Genomic DNA, 21,739 nt, shown 5'->3' with positions numbered 1-21,739 from the left:
ACCTTGTTTTCTTTTTCCCTCCACAACTTCATTGTAGACATTGGACAAGCACAATTTGTGAATATGATTCACCACTATCTTTTCAAAGGCAGTTATGTGTGGGTAATAAATAAAATATATCTCTTCTATATGTAGGTGGATTTCCAGGATATTCGTGCTAGAACTCAAGCTGAGAGAAAACGTGAAGAAGAGAGATTGAAAAGACAGGAAAATATTAATAATGTCAGAGTGAAGAGAGTGGAAGAAGAAATGAAAGGTCTGCTACTAATTTCATTAGCTTTTGATTTTGTAGCATTCAAAGATAGTTGCACATGGAAAACCAAATTTATGTCAAAAAAATAATTGAAATGCTCAATTTCCCACATTAAATGTACTTAAGCCATTCAGGTTACAATGATTATTTAACTCTTAACTTTAACAATGATACTTAATTTTAGAAAAATTTCTGGTGTTTCAGTTTGGTGGTTTAAAGTCAATGACAGTATTGTGTAAATTGCAGCAGTTAAATGATTAATTTTTGTCCTCGTAACAATAATACATTCAGTGGCCAATTTATTAGGTACGCCTGTACACCTCGTTAATGCAAATACCTAATCAGCCGGTCATGTGGCAGCAACTCAATGCATGAAAACATGATCAGTTGTTCAGACGAACATTAGAACTGAGGAGAAATCTGATCTAAGTGATTTTGGCTATAGAATGATAGTTGGTGTCAGATACAGTGAAACTGCTGATCTGCTGGGATTTTCACACACAACAGTCTCTAGAGTTTACAGATAATGGTGCAAAAAAACAAACACAAAAAAAATCCAGTGAGCGGCCGTTCTGTGGGTGAAAATGCCTTGCAATCAGAGAGGTCAGAGGAGAATGGCTAGACTGGTTCAAGCTGACAGGAAGATGTCAGTAACTCAAATGACCATGTGTTCCAACAGTTGTGTGCAGAAGAACATCTCTGAACACAGACCATGTTGAACTTTGATCGTGGTGGGCTAGCAGCAGAAGACCACACCAGGCTCAATCCTCTATCTGATAAAGTGGCCACTCAGTGTATATTTTGTATCAGGTTAGCATGGCTAAATCCTGAGATGAAAGAGGATGTCGGTGGATTGAAGGGTGTTTAGTTATGGAAGAGATCGGATATGGTGAGCTTGTATCCCCTGCAGCAAAGGTGGCTGAGGAGTGACCTGATAGAGGAGCATAAATTATAAATGGCATATATAGGGTATGTAGTCCAGATCATTTTCCTTTGGCTAACCCATCATTAACAAAAGGCCATACACGTAAGGTGAGAGGAAGGAAATATAAAGGAGAATTGAAAGTGATTTTCATTATACAGTGTGGCTGGTATCTGGAATATATTACCAAACTAAGAGGTAGAAATTAGATACAACTACTACACTGAAGATGCATTTAGACAGGTATTTGAATAGTCTTGAATGTGGGCCAAGCTAATTTTTTGTTGAATAAAGCTTGAACAAACACTATAGGTTGAAAATACAGTGTTCAATATTTTCCTTAATTCTGGTGTTCAGCCATCTTTTTCCAGCTATTTTAGTGGTGTGTCATTTGGTGACCTTTTGTTCTTGGAACGGTTTTGCTCTGAGATGCTGCTGGCTGTTCCTTTTTTATCTCTAATCTTGTCCATTCTGCATTCAAAACAGAAATGTCAGAAGAAGTTCAGAACACTTTGACGGAACTGGAAGAGTGCTTCAAATTGCTGCTGCCTCATCTTTCCGAGTTCAGCTTTAGTGATGTAGGTTCTGAGTGCAAACCAGGACCGGCCGATAAAATGGATAATGGCAGCTCCACAACCAGCAGGCAGAGAGATGACCACCGGTGTACCAGCAATCATAGTGACGATGAGCAGCCTTGCAGTAGTAAGGACCTGGCCCCACTGCCTCAGGTGAACAGACCTCCTGCAGACCAGGAATCCGATGAAGAGCTGGATGACTTTAGTCAAAATGAAGAAGGTGAAAGTGAGCAACTTGAAGACAATGAAGAAACCTTTATCAGGAGTCATGGGCTTCTTTCACATAAATATTCTCTTGACTTAGAAATTAATGCAGGTGTGTATTTATTGCATTATTAACCATTATTTATAGTAAAATTCTGATAATACAGCATCTGTTTGTTTGGAAGTCCTGATGTTCTGACACCTGGCTCCCTCATTAGTCTGGAATGTGAGCCAGAGGTCCAGAGAGCAAGTGGGGTGAGAGTCAGAAACAAGGATCCAGGATGCAGCTAGGACCAGCGTGTGTCCTCTGTGAGCTGGGTGTGAGGCCAGAGTTATAGTTGTGGTCTGGAACACCCAGAGCCCGAATTGCCTAGAGGTATGCAGTTGGAGATAGCTTCAGGAGAGCTTGTATATCTTGCACTTCCTTTAAATTCAGACATTTAACTGTAAATTTTATTTTATTATTGTAAACAAATTTTAAAAATAATAAACTGCAAGTGTATTTTGGGGGTTATTAGGAGTAGTATTGAATAATCCTGAAAATGGGCTACTCCAGCAATACCGATGTTCTAGGGTTTCGCTATAGTTTAATAGTTTAGTAACACATCAGTAACTTTTTTCAAAAAGAAATCTTTTACTAAATGTTGGAAATTCTGCAGCAATTTTCATTCAATTATATCATAGATTTACTATCACACAGGAAGAGATTAATTTCACCTTTTAAGTTTCAGGTTCATACTTGTGAGGTAAAGAAAAATCAATTGACGTACTGGCTAAGAATGCATATCATGTGTGCTGTTTTAAAATTTGCTGCTTTGGAACAGTGAACATGGGATGTGGGACTGCAGTCTGAGGAGAAAAATGGTAAAGGGCCTATCTTGTGAAATTGGGAGAAATAGTATTACTTTAAAAGATGTGAATTGAGGAGTGCAAAAATGCTGCAGGTGAATTTGATCATCATTCCCAGGAGCATTGCTGCTTGATTTTTTTAGTGTTGAGAGTGTCATTTTAGCAGTCTGTACCTCATTAAGTTATGAATGGCAGTCACAGAGCATTTCACTTCTTACGCATATTATTTTGCTTCCTTGTGATCCAAGTCCACTATGTTGTCACATACACAAGTACATGTGTACACAGTCATAATGAAAAACATACTTGTAGCAACACACACAAAATACTGGAAGAACTCAGCAGGCTAGGCAGCATCAATGGGGAAAAAAAAAAGTACTGTTGACACTTCGGGCCAAAACCCTTCGGCAGGACACTTCGATTTCGGCCCGAAACGTCGACTGTACTTTTTTTCCATTGGTGCTGCCTGGCCTGCTGAGTTCCTCCAGCATTTTGTGTGTTGCTCTGATTTCCAGCACCTGCAGATTTTTCTCTTGTTTGTGATTGAACTTGCAGCACTAATCACAAGAAAAACCACATTTTACCAGACACAGCACAGTTATAACAAAAAGACTTTCAATTTTTGTGCAAAATGATAGGTGTGGTCATAATATTGCTACGGGCACGTGACCAAGTGGTTAAGGCGTTTGACTCGCGATCCGAAGGTTGTGAGTTCGAGCCCCAGCTGAGGCAGAGTGTTGTGCCCTTGAGCAAGGCACTTAATCACACATTGCTCTGCGATGACACTGGTGCCAAGCTGTATGGGTCCTAATGCCCTTCTCTTGGACACCATCGGTGTAATAGAGAGGGGAGACTTGCAGCATGGGCAACTGCCAGGCTTCCATACAACCTTGCCCAGGTGTGCGCCCTGGAGAGTGAAGACTTTCCAGGCGCAGATCCATGGTCTCGCAAGACTAATGGACGCCTTTAATGTTGCTACACTCTGTTGATTAGGGTTGTGCTGGTTGGTTAAAGAACTGAAGGGAAGTAGCTGTTCTTTAACTAACCAGCACAACCTGGTGGTGTGGGACTTCAGGCTTCTGTATATCTTTGATGGATGTTGCTTTCTTGAGGAAGTATCTTGTGTGAATACTACCAGTGGTGGGGAGATGTGCCCGTAATTGTATTTTTAATGTATTCCTTAGATTTTCTGATTATAATGCTAAAATATGAACTAAAGTACTAGTTTCGTGTATCAGTACTTAAAGTGTATTTAACAACTCTTTCTTGTAAGTTAAGGCAATTTGGCGGTAATGCACCATTAAGCTGGATGCCGACTGCCGTAAAACAAGATACAGACAGATAAGTTAAGGCAATATCTTGCAGACAAATTTAAACTCAAAATAGTACTCAACCTTGGTCTTGCGTCAAGCTAGCGGAGGTTCAAGTTGGTGAAGGACAAACGGGGAAGGGATGTGAAAGATATTTATTTACATAGAGCTACTGCAATATTTTAACCAAGTAGTCTGTGAGCCAGGACCACAAATTTAGGCCACCGGTACCATCTGGGGGGAATAATTCTTATAGTGATTTTTGGCAAGGTATACACCCCTAGTGCTAGAAAATATGTGATGGCACTGCAGCGGTGGTAGCTTTCTGTGATCCCATGGTGCTTTGCCTATGAAAAGATGAATTATGCCAGGTACCTGTCCCCTTACTTTGCTCAGATGATGAACCTGCCGGAGAAGAATCTTTCTGTGTATGAGGCCTTCAAGACAGGCCAGTTCTTAGTGCAGCTGTCAACTAACAAACCCTTTGGGCAGATCCCTGTGGACCAGGCTATTGAAGCCACAGTGAACAAAGACACATGGACTCCTGGAGACACATCACGGTTCAGTCTGAATGCTGGAGCTATCAAGCGTAACTACATAACAGCTGAGCACCGCAGTGCATTCCTGGGACAGTCAAGGGAGATGATGTAAGGCAACAAATCAGAGCTTTGTCATGCGGAGCTACAGCAGCCAAGAATCCAGAAAGATGAGGAAGCAGTTTCAGCAGTGGTTAGCCTCGTACATGAATGGGTCAACCCATTTGCAGAGAAGCGGGATCTCATTAGCATCTCTACAGCAAAGGCAGCCCCCAAGGACATTGCCTTCGACCTGATGAAGGCATATGTGATTGTGAGCAATGCTATGCAACCTTCAAGGATGAGAGACTAGAGGAAGACCCACCAGCAAAGAAATTCCATGACCCAATGAAAACCAACAAGCTGAAAACATTCAGTGATATGTGTAAGAAGAGAGAAGTGAAATCAGATGGGAGGGCGATCATCTTGAAAGCAGACAGGTCTTTGTTTGGACGCATCATAGTGATGGCACAAGGGCGCAATCTATGTATGGAGGATATTCTTTCTCATCCCCTTGGACCATTGGCCTGGGCCCTGTCCACACCAGAAGGATTGCTGAGAAAGACAAATAAAGCTATTTTAGCCACAATCTTGCAGAAAAGTGTAGCAGTAGAAGAGCAACTCCCAGAAAACTCTGCTACAGTGGTTGATGGAATGAACTTGGTCCAAAGAGTGAAAGGTGATCAAGTTACTTTCAGAGATGTTGCCACAACAATTCTGGGTATGACTCTGAGGAAAGGCAGTCAGAGTAGCAGAATAGATGTTGTGTTCGACACGTACAAGGAGAACTTCATCAAGAATAGTGAAAGATCTCTACGGGGTGAAGAGACTGGTCATGAGTTGCAAGGTATCATAGGTACACAGATGGTGAGGCAGTGGAGGAGCTTCTGACCAAAGTCAGTTACAAAAATAGTCTCATTAGCTTCATAGTCCATGAATGGAGGAAGGCGGAGTACAGAGCAAAGTTACAGGAGAAGATTCTGTATGCAACTGTGAATGACAAATGTCACAGAATCACATCTCAAGACAGTGAGGAGGTGTCAGCTCTTCAGTGTCAACAAGAAGAAGCAGATGACCGCCTACTTCTCCATGCTGCCTATGCCACAAGAGAGCGATACCAAGTTGTAGTGATCTGCTCAGAAGACGCAGATGTCTTTATCATGTCTTTAGCATTTTGTGACAAGATTGAGGCCCCATTGTTCCAGAAGTGTGACACTAGAACCCGTACAAGGCTTGTAGACATCAGGAAGGTTGTTGCCACTGTTGGCATAGAGGTTTGTAGGTCTCTCATCGGGTTGCACGCATATACAGGATGTGACACTAAGTGCTTTTGCAGGCAAAGGGAAGACAAGTGCCCTAAAACTTCTGACCAGCAACAAGGAAACTCAGGACACATTCTTAGAGTTGGGTCAGGAATGGGACCTCTCCCCAGAACTGATGGACAAACTGGAGGCGGTTACATGTCTCCTGTATGCCCCAAAAACATCGACCACCAAGGTCAATGAGCTCAGATGTCACCTTTTCTGTGCCAAAAAAGGTGAAATCGAAAGTCATCAACTCCCACCATGCAAGGACTGCTTAACAAAACATGCACAGCCAGCCAACTACCAGGCTGGTATATGACAAAGATGTTTGGAGAGGACCCACAAGTGCCAAGCACACACAAAGCTACCACTGGTGCAATGCTATCACATACTTTCTAACTCTAGAGATGTATACCTTGCCAAAAATCACTATGAGCATTATTCCCCTCAGATGGTACTGACCAACCCTACTGACTCAGACTAGAAGACCAAAATTCTTGGCTCTATAATAAACTGTTGGATTGCAGATCTCAGATTATCCTGTACTCTTCAGATGCATAGAATATGCTTGGAGTTTAATCTCTGCTGCTACCTGCCTGGAATTTCCACATTCTCCTGTGGCCACATGGGATTCTCTTGGGTGCTCCATTTTCATCTCAAGTGCCAAAAAAGTGCATATAGGTAGATTAATTGCCTACTATAAATTTCTTTCTGGGTGGGGGAGGAACTTGATTGGATTTTGGTAGGATTAGTGTTGGTGGGGCAAATGGTCTATTTCTATGCCTTACAATTCTAAATGATTTATATACTGATATTGTGTGTCTCAATCATTTTAGTTATATTTCTAAATGTACAATAAAATTAATTTGAAAGGAATTGTACCCATTTAGGATAATCTATGTGTTTGTATGGCAGGTTTAAAGATAGAAGAAGATGAAGACAATAGTGCTATAATTAACAATATAAAGGATTTGCAAAGACTAATCACTAATAAATATCTGCCAACTGTGCAGTACTGGATCCAGGTATGAATAATCATTATCGCATAACTACAGCATGGTTATTAGTTTTGTGTAAAGAAGCCTCCTGAGTTGCCATACCTATGTATGGTATGATCAATGAGGTTTCAGGGCCTATCATATTCCAGCTTCCTGCCAGCAAAGTAAAATTTACAAGTTGCATGTCTAGTTTTATGCCACCAGAATGTTACTTATTTAAAAAAGCTTTTCTCAAAGGATTTGAGAAAGGACTTTTTTTTTGGTCTGAATGCTGCCTTTCAGTGACATCATCCAAAAACACTCAACTCCCACGTTTTATGTTGACAGCGCTCTGTTTCTATTGACTCTTCCCCTGTCACTGCAATGTTAAGCAACACACATAAAAGTTGCTGGTGAACGCAGCAGGCCAGGCAGCATCTCTAGGAAGAGGTACAGTCGACGTTTCGGGCCGAGACCCTTCGTCAGGACTAACTGAAGGAAGAGCTAGTAAGAGATTTGAAAGTGGGAGGGGGAGGGGGAGATCCAAAATGATAGGAGAAGACAGGAGGGGGAGGGATGGAGCCAAGAGCTGGACATGTGATTGGCAAAAGGGATATGAGAGGATCATGGGATGGGAGGCTCAAAGAGGGGGGGAACCCAGAGGATGGGCAAGGGGTATAGTGAGAGGGACAGAGGGAGAAAAAGGAGAGAGAGAGAAAAAGAATGTGTGTATATAAATAACGAATAGGGTACGAGGGGGAGGTGGGGCATTAGCGGAAGTTTGAGAAGTCAATGTTCATGAGCAGAAGTTTCCTCCAGCTTTATGGACAAAGCCTTTGATCTTTAACCCCACTACTATCTCCATGTTTTAACCACTGACTCCATTGGTCTCCCTGTCCAAACCTGGATCAACCTTTCACATTTTAATCGTCCATTTTCTCCCACTCTTTGCCCTTGGCTTCTCACATAAGTAAAATGGGGTTAAATATAAGCTTGAGGAGCAGCAACTTGTCTTCCAACTAGGCACATCCTTGCCATCTGGATGCAAAATTGTTTAATAGTTTCCGTTCATGACCGTTCGCTACATTTTTCTTTTTATGTTAAATCTCTGGCATCCACAGAAATTTCCATTTGATAACTTCAGATAATCATTCAATTTCTCTAATTTATCCCTCCTGCAGACCAGTATTGTGCTTTTTGACTTTCCCTGTTACCTCCCTCTGTACGTAGTGCTATCATCCCTTTTTTGACATTTAATTTTCATGCTCTCCTTCCTATGCTGGATCTCCACCTTCATTTTCCTCTTCTATCTACTAAACTCCTGCCCACCCCAGCACACACCCGCCTGTCACCCTCTGACGTTTCCCAGCTCTGGTCAAAAATGACTGATTTCAATCATTAACTCAGTTTTTTATCTCCAGTGATACTATATGATCTGAAGAGAAATTTCATAAGACATAGGAGCAGAAATAGGCCATGGAAACATCCTTTCCACATCTGCTCTGTCTAGGCCTTTCAACATTCGAAAGGTTTCAATGAGATCCCCCCTCATCCTTCTGAATTCCACCAGCTTCTGTTTCATTTTGGAATGTTTGCAAAATCTGTGTCATAACTAAACCCAAAATGAACTTTGTTGCTCTGCTGTCCTTCTTGCTAGTGTCCCTTTGTGGTCAGCTTTTGCCAATTCCCCTCTTATGCCATTGTAAATTCCTTTATCCCACTGAAATACCAACACGATGGAATTTAGCTTCTCCTTCTCAAACTTCAAAGTGTACTCAATCATATTGTAATCATTGTTCCTTAAGTGTTCCTTAACCTGAAGCTCTCTTAATACCTCAGGATCATTGCACGACAGCCGATCCCCTAGTAGACTCAGCAGCAAGCTGTACTAAAAAGCCATCCGTTAGACATTCTAAAATTCTCCCTCTTGAGGTCTAGTACTGACCTGGTTTTCCCAGTCCACTTTCATGTTAAAATCACCAATGATTATCATGACAGTGCCCTTCTAACATGCCTTTTCTATCTCCTGCTGTAATTTTTAGGTCACATCCTGCCTGCTGTTTGGAGGCCTGTATACAACTGCCATTAGGATCCTTTTTCCCCTTGCCATTTCTCAACTCAACCCATAGAGACTCTATACCTTCCGATCCTATGTCACCCCTTTCTAATGATTTAATATTATTTCTTATACACAGGGCACACCACCTCCTCTGCCTAGTAACCCATTTTTCCATTAGTGTTCTCCTTGTGCACAAGTAAATGAAGTGTGATTGAGGAAAGAGTGCAAGATGTCAGAGTCCAGTTAGTTGGCGATGATGTTAGTCACTATTGCTGTTGATCAGCTGAGGTCTAAAGACATTCTGAATACTGCCGCAGTAAAATATTGTTTGGTTATTATTGTTGAGGATGTGTATCTTCTCAGCTGTCATAATCCATACCAGGAGGTTGTTGGTGCACAAACCTGCCTGTCCTGGCCAACCTATTGTCTCAGCTTGCTCCTGCCCCACTGAACTCATTTCTGCATACCTCGACACTGGTTTATCACTCCTTGTTCAATCCCTTCCGACCTATGTTCGTGACACTTCTCACGCTCTTAAACTTTTCGATGATTTTAAGTTCCCTGGCCCCCACCGCTTTATTTTCACCATGGATGTCCAGTCCTTATATACTTCCATCCCCCATCAGGAAGGTTTCAAAGCTGTACGCTTCTTTATGGATTCCAGACCTAATCAGTTCCCCTCTATCACCACTCTGCTCCGTCTAGCGGAATTAGTCCTTACTCTTAATAATTTCTCCTTTCGCTCCTCCCACTTCCTCCAAACTAAAGGTGTAGCTATGGGCACCCGCATGGGTCCGAGCTATGCCTGCCTTTTTGTTGGGTTTGTGGAACAATCTATGTTCCGTGCCTATTCTGGTATCTGTCCCCCACTTTTACTTCGCTACATCGACGACTGCATTGGCGCTGCTTCCTGCACGCATACAGAACTCGTTGACTTTATTAACTTTGCCTCCAACTTTCACCCTGCCCTCAAGTTTACCCGGTCCATTTCCGACACCTCCCTCCCCTTTCTAGATCTTTCTGTCTCTGTCTCTGGAGACAGCTTATCCACTGATGTCTACTATAAGCCTACTGACTCTCACAGTTATCTGGACTATTCCTCTTCTCACCCTGTCTCTTGCAAAAACGCCATCCCCTTCTCGCAATTCCTCCGTCTCCGCCGCATCTGCTCTCAGGATGAGGCTTTTCATTCTAGGACGAGGGAGATGTCTTCCTTTTTTAAAGAAAGGGGCTTCCCTTCCTCCACTATCAACTCTGCTCTTAAACGCATCTCCCCCATTTCACGTACATCTGCTCTCACTCCATCCTCCCGCCACCCCACTAGGAATAGGGTTCCCCTGGACCTCACCTACCACCCCACCAGCCTCCAGGTCCAACATATTATTCTCCGTAACTTCCGCCACCTCCAACGGGATCCCACCGCTAAGCACATCTTTCCCTCCCCTCCTCTCTCTACATTCCGCAGGGATCGCTCCCTACACAACTCCCTTGTTCATTCGTCCCCCCCATCCCTCCCCACTGATCTCCCTCCTGGCACTTATCCGTGTAAGCGGAACAAGTGCTACACATGCCCTTACACTTCCTCCCTTACCACCATTCAGGGCCCCAAACAGTCCTTCCAGGTGAGGCGACACTTCACCTGTGAGTCGACTGGGGTGATATACTGCGTCCGGTGCTCCCGATGTGGCCTTTTATATATTGGCGAGACCTGACGCAGACTGGGAGACTGCTTTGCTGAGCATCTATGCTCTGTCCGCCAGAGAAAGCAGGATCTCCCAGTGGCCACACATTTTAATTCCACATCCCATTCCCATTCTGACATGTCTATCCATGGCCTCCTCTACTGTAAAGATGAAGCCACACTCAGGTTGGAGGAACAACACCTTATATTCCATCTGGGTAGCCTCCAACCTGATGGCATGAACATCGACTTCTCTAACTTCCGCTAAGGCCCCACCTCCCCCTCGTACCCCATCTGTTACTCATTTTTATGCACACATTCTTTCTCTTACTCTCCTTTTCTCCCTCTGTCCCTCTGAATATACCTCTTGCCCATCCTCTGGGTCCCCCCCCCTCAGTCTTTCTTCCCGGACCTCCTGTCCCATGATCCTCTCGTATCCCCTTTTGCCTATCACCTGTCCAGCTCTTGGCTCTATCCCTCTCCCTCCTGTCTTCTCCTATCATTTTGTATCTCCCCCTCCCCATCCAACTTTCAAATCTCTTACTAACTCTTCCTTCAGTTTGTCCTGACGAAGGGTGTTGGCCTGAAACGTCGACTGCACCTCTTCCTACAGATGCTGCCTGGCCTGCTGCGTTCACCAGCAACTTTGATGTGTGTTGCTTGAATTTCCAGCATCTGCAGAATTCCTGTTGGTTGTTGGTGCAGTTGTAAGTTCTCCGTTGATATTGAGACCAAAGCTTGCTGTAGCTGGATGACCAATGCTGAATCCTTTCCAGTTCCTGGCAGCAACTTCTACCTTCCATTCGCCTGCAACTTCAAAACAAAATCTGACATTCTTTGTGGCATACTATTAGCTTCCATTCCCACATTTGCTATCACTGAAATAATGTGACTGCTTTGAACCACACCTTCCTCGCATTTTCCTTTATAACTTCACTGACAAATTTGACAACTTGAATCAAACGCACAACCGCCATTAGAAATGCAAAAATAGCTGGGGCATGCAGCGCCACCTGCTGGTTATCTATCAAATCTCATCCTGTACCATCATTACTTTAAAAATTATGAATCCCTGTACATGACAGTATGGGAATATATGTACTACAACAATTATCAGTAGTTCAAAAAGACAGCTCACCACTATCTTATCAGGATGATTAGAGAATTAAATGCTGTCTTACTGAGTGTCAGTTTCAACATTCTGAATTATTCATGCTTGTTATTCATAAACACAAGAGATTCTGCAGATACTGGAAATCTTCAGCAACATACTCAAAATGGTGGAAGAATTCAGCAGGTTGGGCAGTGTCTATGGAAAGGAGTAAATAGTTGATGTTTGCAGGCCGAGATCCTTCATCATGACTGGAAAGAAAGGGGGAAGACACCAGAATGTTGGTGGGGGGAGGGGAAGGAGTACAAACAAGAAGGTCATAGGTGAAGCTAGGTGGGAGTCGGGAGGGGGGAATGAGGTTATAGGCTGGGTGAAGGAGGATTCTGATAGGAGAGGAGGGTGGGCCATGGGAGAAAGAGAAGGAGGTGATGGACAGGTGAGAAGAGGAAAGAGTGGAGTCTGATTAGGGAATGGATGAAGAGTGAATGGAAGCGAGGTGGTGGGAGTGGAGGAGGAAATTACCAGAAGGGAGAGAAATTGATGTTCATGCCATTAGGTTGGAGGCTACCCACAATGAATATGAGCTGTTGCTTCTCCAACTTGAGAGTGGCCTCAATGTGGCAGTAATGGAGGCCATGGGCCCTCTTTAATCCAGAGTTCTGTGCAGTAAGGGGAAATGGTGAATGGCAAGCATGAAGAAAAATGATTAAACTAGAGAGAAAGAGATTAGCTGGACGATGTCAGAGAAATAATGGCTTTATGATAACAGGAAGAATTGTGATGATGAAGTGAATAGAACATTCTCAAAGGCAGCAACAACAAGCACAACACACACAAACTCCCCTCTTACTCCTTTTTTCTTTGTCTGCCTACCATCTCCCAGCTTTTCACTTCATTCTTCCTCCTCCTCATCCACCTATCTTCACCCCCCACCCACCTAGTTTCACTTATCACCCTTTAGTTTGTACTTCCTCTCCCCCACCTTCTTATTCTGCCGCCTTCTCCCTTCCTTTCCAGCCCTCATGAAGTGTCTTCACCTGAAATGTCAGCTCTTTATTCCTCTCCATAGCTGCTGCCTGACCTGCTGAGCTCCTCCAGCATCTTGTGTGTGTGTGTGTTAGTGCAGGTTAAAGCTTGGCGGCCTGACCTGTGTCTGCTGGGTCCTGACTATATGTGGGGTAGCTTAGTTTGGCCAGGTGTTCCCTCCTATCTGAGTATGCTAACTGAGCAATGATGAACTTCTGCTGTTGGTTTTTCCAGTGTTTTCACTTAACTGTGAATTTTTCTGTGGGAACATTTATTGAAATGGGCTTGTGGTGAAGTAGTTTAGAGCAACACTTTTGGAATTTCATTGCAGGCATTCACCAAAGCTGGTATTACTGATGCCCGATTAAGACGTGCCATTGATTTAAAAAGTGCAATAGATGCGACAGTGAAAAAGCATGATGAGATGAACATTAGTTACAAAGAGAGAGAGAGAAAAGTGGTAAGTATTCCAGCACTTTAAAATCTTAATTCTTAATGGGTGCATGGGAAAGCAACATTGCTACTTCAGAAGCTTGCAGAAGAATACAGGTATGGAGTGGACAAATATTATCTTTTATATTCCTTAGAGTAGCTGAGTGATTTTGCTTGATCACTTTAATGTGATCAGAATTGTGTGTTAACCAGACTTTGAAGCAAGAGTTCTGCAACAGTTCACTACTGTTCTTACCTTCAAATGAGCAGGTTAAGGGTTCAAGACCCAGAGTAGAACTTGAAAAGAGGGAAAAGAAATAGGCTGGTACTTCACTGTGGTTTACCGCTGGCATTTCAAATGAACTCTTAAGCTGAATCCCAGCTTTACCTTGAATATAAATTGTTTTGACACATTAAAAGATGCCATGTAAATGCAAGTTTGCCCTTTGTATTTAGATTTGTACAGTTGTAGAATGTAGCAGTACTGAAGGAAGCTATTTGAGGTTGGAGTTCCAACTGGCCCTTGATAAGCAATCCATCTAGTCACGTTCCCCTACGAGTCCCTTTTGTTTTAAGTATTGATCCAATACTTTTTGGAAGCCATGATTGAATCTCCCTCGACGTCCCGGGGACAGTATTATCATCATCATTATCAGGTGCTGTGCCCAGTTTGAGCTTGGACTGTCATGGCCCACACACTCCTGTTTCGGGTCAAGTGGATCAATTCATTGGTATTCATTTCCAGTTCTCTAGCTGCTGTCTCCATCATTATTTGACTTTGTCTTCCTCTTGCTTTCTTCCCTTCAATCTTTCCCATAATTACCATGCATCCTAACTCCTCTTTCCTAATCACATGTCCAATGAAGTTACGTTGCCTTTTCATGATCTCATACATTATTTCTATTTTTGTGCTTGCTCTGTTCGTGACATCCTCATTAGATATTTGTTTCATCCATGATATTCTTTGCATCCTCCTCAAAAACCACATCTCTGCTGCTTCAATTTGTATCCTCGTGTTACTAGATATTGTCCAACATTCTGAGCTATATAACATAACTGAATAAACGTAACATTTCAGTACTCTGAGGCGGGTTGTTGTGCCTAGTTTAGTATTGGTCAGTATACTCTTCGTTCTCGTAAAGGTGTGTTTTGCCATCCCTATTCTTCTTTTGATGTCCATGTCGCACCTGCCATCTGATGTCACCCAGCTTCCTAAGTAGCAAAAGTTCTGTACTTGTTTTAAGTCTTCCTTGTTTATTCTCAGCCTGCAAATAGGATTCTCCTTTTTGGATATCACCATACATTCTGTCTTTTTGCAATTGATAGATAGACCCATTTTTACATTTTCTTCAACAACTATATCAATTAAGTTTTGTAGTTCTTCCTCCGTACTTGCAATTAACACAGTATCATCCGCATAAGTGAAATTATTGATGTTTTCACCGCCAACTTTGATTCCCAAGATGTCTCTTATTTTTTGTAATATTGTTTCACTGTACACATTAAGTAAATCAGGGGAGAAAACACACCCTTGTCTAACGCCTCTCTTGATTTTCGTAAACTGACTCACTTCTCCATCTATTCTTACAGCGGCAATTTGTTCCCAGTACAGATTTCTGATTAGGCAGAGGTCTTTCGAATCTAGATCTAGAGTTTTCTGTAATACTTCAAATAACTTATTGTGCTTCACTTTATCAAATGCTTTTGTGTAGTCGATAAAACAAACAAATCTTTTTGCACTTGAATAGTTCGTTCTGATAGTATCCTTAACATCAATATTGCGTTTCTTGTACTTTTGTCTTTCACAAAACCACATTGTCCTTTACCTATTTCAGCTTGTATCTTACTTTTGGCTCTTGTCATCAAAATTCTTAGAAGTATCTTGGTGATATGACTCATTAAACTGATGGTCGTATGTAATTCACATTCTATTGCTCTAGGTTTCTTAGGAAGAGTGATAAATACTGATTTTGTTTTTCATCTGGTATTATTCCAGTCTCATAAATGTCATTGATTGAATCAGCAAGTTTTTCAATTCCATAATCTTCAAGGGCGATAATTTGTGCTATTACTAATTCATCAGGACCTGCTGCCTTTCCTTTCTTCATCTTATTTATTGCATTACGAACTTCAGATTTTAAAATATCTGGACCTCCAATGTTTTTCTTAATTTCTGGTTTTTCGCCTCGATCGACTTCAAACAATTCCTGATTATATTCAGTCCATCTGTTCATCATCTCATCTTTTTCCATGATAATGGTACCGTCCTTTGCTTTCAAACATCCACCTGAAGAACAGAGGAGCTTTTTACCAGTGATATTCTTGATTTGTTAATGTAACCTTTTTGGATCAGTAATAGGGATTCTTTCTATTTGCTCACATTCCTGGTTTAACCATTCTTCTTTAGTTTTTTGATATAAGCTTTTAACTTTTTTATTCTATTCTATAGGATTGTATTGTATTCTATAGGATTTGCTTCCTTCAGTCTCCTTTCTTCCATTAGATTTTTGATTTCATCTGTCATCCATTTATTCTTTGTGCTTTTTTCTTTTTTTAAGAATCACTGACTTTGTTGATTCTACCAAGGCACCCTTTAGAGAGTTAAATTTCATTTCTACCTGATTGTTATCATCTTCAACAGATTCTATTTCTAGACTTTGAAATCTATTCCTTACTTCAATTGTAAATTTTTGTCTTAAGTTTTCTTCTTTAATTAATTGCAAGTAGTCAAGGGATTGTTCAGGTGTTTTTGCTTCTTTAGTTTTTTAAGTTTTACTATTACATGAGATACTACTGGATTACGGTCACTATTACAGTCTGCACCTGGATATGTTTTGCATTGAGTCACTGACTTTCTAAGTCTTTGGTTTACAGTAATAAAGTCAATTTGATTTCTGGTGTTATCACCTGGACTTTTCCAGATCCACAAGCGTCTTCGTCTTGAATGGTTTTTAAAGTAGGTATTCATAATGACCTGATTATTCATCTTGCACCATTCTACCCATTTCTCACCTCTTTCATTTCTTTCCCCTAGTCCAAAATTTCCTATGGTATTTCCATCAGCCCCTTGTCCTACTTTAGCATTTAGATCTCCCTTGACAATAACAATATCTTGAGATTTGCATCCATTCTTTGCTTGTTCATAGAATTTATCTATATCCTCATTTGTTCCATCTGTTGTTGGTGCATATACATGTATAACTGCTAAATCAAATGGTTGTCCTCTGAATCTAACAAGGGGCACTCTTTCTGATATTGCCCAATGTCCTAAAACACTTATTGCTATGTTTTTATCCATAAGAATTCCTACTCCATTAGTATGGGATGTTCCACAAGAACAAATTATTGTTTAATTTCTATTCTATGCTTATGGGTTCCAGTCACCCAGCACAGAGCACAAACTCCCTCTGTCCCCAATCAGAGCCTCATCACCGGTTGTAGTTTAGAGTTATACCCAGGACAAATAGACAGTATTTATAGGCATCCGTTAGTCTCATGAGACCATGGATTTGCGCCTTGGAAGGTTTCCAGGGTGCAGGTCTGGGCAAGGTTGTATGGAAGACCAGCAGTTGCCCATGCTGCAAGTCTTCCCTCTCCATGCCACTGCTGTTGTCCATGGGAAGGGCATTAGGACCCATACAGCTTGGCACCGGTGTCGTCACAGAGCAACGTGTGGTTAAGTGCCTTGCTCAAGGACACACACGCTGCCTCAGCCAAGGCTCGAACTGGCAACCTTCAGATCACTAGACGAACGCCTTAACCACTTGGCCACGCACCAACACTAATAGACAGTATATCCCTCTTCAAAAACTGAAAGTGCTGGAAGTGCTCACCAGGTCAAGAAATAACTTTTGGGAAAGGAACAGAGTGTAACATTTCAGTTCAGGGATCTTCTCTGGAAAAGTGAGAAAACTGCTTGCTTAGGTTGTCAGGATAGATGTGCATAACACATGGGGAATGTCTGTGACAGAACGCAGACCAAGGTGGAGGAGTTCTCTTCCAGAGGATGTAATATTTCCAAGTGGAAGATGTACCTTGAGATTGTGTTGAACATCGTTGGGGTAATGAAGACAAAGTGGTTAAATTGGGAGGGGTTCCTACCACAGAATGTTAAGCAATTGTTGGCACAGCTCACCCTTGTTAACTGAATCGAGGTTTTCTAAAAAATAATCACCCAGTCTGAATTTGGTTCCTGCAATGTGGGTGAGTCCACATTGTGAGCACAGAATACAATGTTCTATGGTGGAATTAATTGTATATTGAAGCTGAACATAGTACTCCATTGTTTAATAAAAGTTTATAATAACTCTCTTGCTTTTGTATCCTACGCCTTTATTAAGCAAGAATGGTTTCTTTTAAATTGCCATTTCTGTACTAATTTTCATTTGCCACTTGTCCTCCCATTTCATCAGCTTGTCTGTGCTTATTAGGAATGTATCTATATTATCTTCGCTGTTGAATATATCATTTGGACTAATACAACCAGGAAGATGGTTTCCTTTGTATTGTCTAAAAGACGAAAACCTTTTCACATGTTTGAACATTTTTCTTGGTGGGGGCTGGTAATTGTATTATATTAGGCAACAGTACTGAGGATGAAATTATGCAGAAGCCATTAACATTTTAGTTTAAGATGCAGTATTTTTATTCAAAGAATATTTAAACATTTAAATTGAAAGTATTTAAGTGGAATTGAATGGGTTTATGTGATTCTCACTGGTTGCATCACCGCCTTTTACGGGGGCTCTAGTGCACAAGGTCAAAAGAGGCTGCAGAGGTTTGTAGACTTGGCCAATTCCATCATGGACACAAGCACCAACCACACCATTGAGGACATCCTTTAAAAGATGGTACCTCAGGAAAGCCCATCCACCGTGCAGGACCCTCACCATCTCTTCTCATTACTACCATCAGGAAGTAGGTGGTACAGGAGCCTGAAGGCGCACACTCAACACTTTAGGAACAGCGTCTTCCCCTCTGCCATCTGCTTCCTGAATGGTCCATGAACACTACCTCAGTATTCCTCTTTTGCACTTTTTTTTATTGTAACTTGTTTTTTTTTGTTTTGCACTGTGCTGCCACAAAAACAACAAATTTCATGACATAACAGCGATATTAAAGCATAATCTGAGTACAGCCAGTACTGATGCTACCAAATTTCTTCTCTGTTCTCACCAAGCCATTATGTTTGCAATAAGTGGTAAGATTTATTTACGACAGAATGGTGAGAAATGCAACTTTTATGGAGAGGATAAAATCACAGCTTTGGGAATTTAATAATAAACTGCATCTGTATTATTCACATGCTCTGTGAAGTGGTGTTATTCACAATGAGGATACTCCTCAGCTTTGGTGAGTCACTGAAAGTGCACATTGTTGATGCAGAGCTAGAGCTTGTGGACTGAGGAGCTTTAGATTAATCAAATAACTATTGGTTATGAATGCTGTTATTTAGTTTGCTCTTGTACTTTCCTGAAATAGCACATAATATGAGGGTGAGAGTTGCATGTAATTGTATTTGTGGGATGTTTTTGTCTTCAGCTTTTGCGGTCGAGTTTGAATAATACCTATAATGTCCAGCAGAGGGAGTTTGTGCTCTGTGCTGGGTGACTGGAACCCATAAGCATTGCTGGAAGAGATACTGAGACACAACAGATAATTGCAACATTTCATTGGTGATTTAGTATTAAGTTTGAATTGGTGTTTTAATTGCTTTCAGCTTAACTGAAAGTTTCTCTCTCCAGAATAAGGAAAGGCAATATTTATTGCCTATCTTCATTAAACCAGAATTTATTCTTTTAAGGTCTTGTACAATGGTGCTCTTATTTAAAGATAAAAGCCATGCTAATTTATTATGAGCAGGAAAACAACTTCTCCAGGATATAAAATTAACTATTCATGTAAGACTATAGGAAAATTTGTCATGCATAAATTATTATTTATTCTCTATATTATATATTGTAATTTTTAGGGAAATTAAGGACTTTTCTGTGTCTGCATTAGAAAAATTAAGCAGTGCTATTAAAATACTCAAACTATGGCATTCTAAGCTTGATTGTGAGAGATGTCACTATTACTCTTGATAAGCATCCAGGTTAAGAATCACAAAAAAAAAAATAGGTTATCCCTTGGCATCACAGCCTGGTGGCCAGGAAACAAACGTAATGATAATGGTTTTATTTAGCTGGGAAAAAATCCTGTTCCAAAAAAACCTTGAATAAAGAGGAAGGAATTTGAATTTTCAATGGTGCTTTGCTGTTGGGATGAGTCTGCTGTCCATTTTCATTAGGGGTAGCTATCTTAAGATTTCAAGAAACTTGTGCCTCTGCCATAATTGTTATTTTTAGAGTCATAGATCTCAAAAGCACAGAAAGAGGCACTTTGGCCTCTCTAGTCCATGCCAAACTATTAATCTGCCTAGTCCCATCGACCTGCATCTGTATCATAGTCCTCCATACCCCTTCAATCCAGTACTTAACTAAATTTCTCTTCAATATTGAAATCAAACCTACTGCATTTTATTTAATTAATGCTGTTCAAATCAACTTCTCACTTGCCTCTTTGCTATTTTTCCATTAAAAATCATTGGGTTTGGATTTATACTTCTGCCGTTGATGACTTGCAATAAAATTTCAAAAGGTTAATCCAATTTGAGTTTGTTTCTGATTTCAGAAAGCTGCAGAGACTTGGTGAGTGGCAGCGTGTATGGAGAGAGAAACATTTAGTTCAGGTTAAAGTAAAATCGCAGACTGCAAATGCATCATCTAGAATAACAAACTATCTATTTGAAGGAGAGAAATTGTAGGTTTTTCAGGCTGAAACCCTGTATCAATTCTGCCAGGTGGGGAGGAGAGTGATAGCTAGAACTAGATGGGACGGGATAATGAGTAGACGGAACCAGGTATGGGAGATGGGGGAGCAGGCAATAGTCTTCTGGGGGACCTCAGCAAGTTGGGCAGCATCTGTGGGATGGTTGACAAATGAGGAAGAAAACTAGATGGACATGTGTGTGTTTGCATGCATGTATGCATGTGTGTGTGTCTGTAGAATAGTGAGGGTGTGGGTTACCTGGAACGGGAAAAATAAATATTCAAACTATTGGGTTGTAAGATACCCAAGGTGAATACAAGGTGCAAAAAAAAACTATCTTCTGGAGAACCTCGGAAGGTTGGGCAGCGTCTATGGGATAGTTGGCATTTCAGGTACTAGGACTCATCGGAATACAGGGTGTACTTCCTCTGATTTGCATTTGTTCTCTCAGTGGCCATGGAAAAGACTAAGAATGCAGTGTGGGAATGGAAACGAGATCCCAACACCAGTGACATCTCTTCTACCTTCCTGCTTTCCCCAATGACCACCTTCTTCATGACTGACTAGTGTGCCCATTCCTCCCTGTCCCCTGGCATTTTCCCTTCAATCATAGGAGGTGTAACATATGTCCTTTCACCACCACCATCCCAACCACCCAGGGACCATTCCAGCTTCATCTGTATCTCTTCCAACCTGACTTACTGCATTCAGTCCGTATGATAATGCCTCCTCTACTTTGGTGAAACCAAGCATAGACTAGTTGGATGTTTTGTGGAACTGCATTGGGCATCTGAAGTTGCTGGTTGCACATTATCTTTCCATTCCCATGCTGACTTATTTGTCCTTTGTCTTCTCTATTACTACAAAGAGGCCAAATGCAGATTGGAAGAACATCATCTTATCTTCTCAGTGACTGAGTGGAATGATTATTGAATTTTTCAATATCAGGTAACCCAGACACGCTGTGTTCTCCTCTCACACACTCACCTGGCCACTCATTTTTCTTCTCTCTTTGTTCAATTCCTCCACCCTCAGCTGGTTTCATCTGCCCATCATTTCCTCCCCATCTAGTTCCACCTATCACCTTCCCACCCCATCCTGCTGCTATATATTGATAATCTTTCTTCTTTCCCCTTCAGTCCTGATGCAAAGCTGAAACATGATAGTAGACATTGACCTACCTACATTAATCCCCAGTATTGTGATCGTGGATATTTTTCGTGGATATTTTTCACAGATCCCTTATTGGTGTAAATTCACCCCACTCCTGGGAGGGGAGGGACAAATGTAAATACTGAAAATACTCAACAGGTTAAGTTTCTTTAGTGGGGAGAGAAAGAGGTATCCCCAGGAAATAATGTCACTATCCTATTTGGATCTATGAAAGACAAACCAGGAGATGTGTGCGGTCTTTAACTTTTAATCCAAACCTTCATGACTTCAGAAATTAATAGTTTAAAAAAAAATTAGTTGTAAGTAATCTTTTATGCTAAATAAAGTTTGAAACCTGTAGGGGAAACCAAAGGCACCCATTTTCTAAGAGGGAATTAAAAGTAATGCTTTCTTCGTGACTTGCCACCCACAGTCTTTTTTCCTTAAATACCAATTCTTCTGATGTAGGCACTGGTTGTTGGATTTGCCTTATTGGGTG

General features: G+C 41.4%; 1 protein-coding gene across 1 annotated transcript in view; it reads left to right on the top strand.

Moving 5' to 3' along the window:
* Window positions 1–21,739, top strand: part of uvssa (UV-stimulated scaffold protein A) — a 269,384-nt gene that overhangs the window by 8,232 nt on the left and 239,413 nt on the right. The window contains exons 4-7 of the mRNA XM_072256627.1: window positions 136–256; window positions 1,662–2,066; window positions 6,908–7,017; window positions 13,178–13,306. Of these exons, the coding sequence (XP_072112728.1) occupies window positions 136–256; window positions 1,662–2,066; window positions 6,908–7,017; window positions 13,178–13,306 (765 nt within the window). The remainder of the gene's footprint in view (window positions 1–135; window positions 257–1,661; window positions 2,067–6,907; window positions 7,018–13,177; window positions 13,307–21,739) is intronic.

The sequence above is a fragment of the Mobula birostris genome, chromosome 4 (genome assembly GCF_030028105.1).
Source record: "Mobula birostris isolate sMobBir1 chromosome 4, sMobBir1.hap1, whole genome shotgun sequence".
NCBI classification, from domain to species: Eukaryota; Metazoa; Chordata; class Chondrichthyes; order Myliobatiformes; family Myliobatidae; genus Mobula; species Mobula birostris.
Note: the sequence above shows the minus strand (reverse complement) of the source record. Positions and strands in the feature narration are given on the sequence as shown.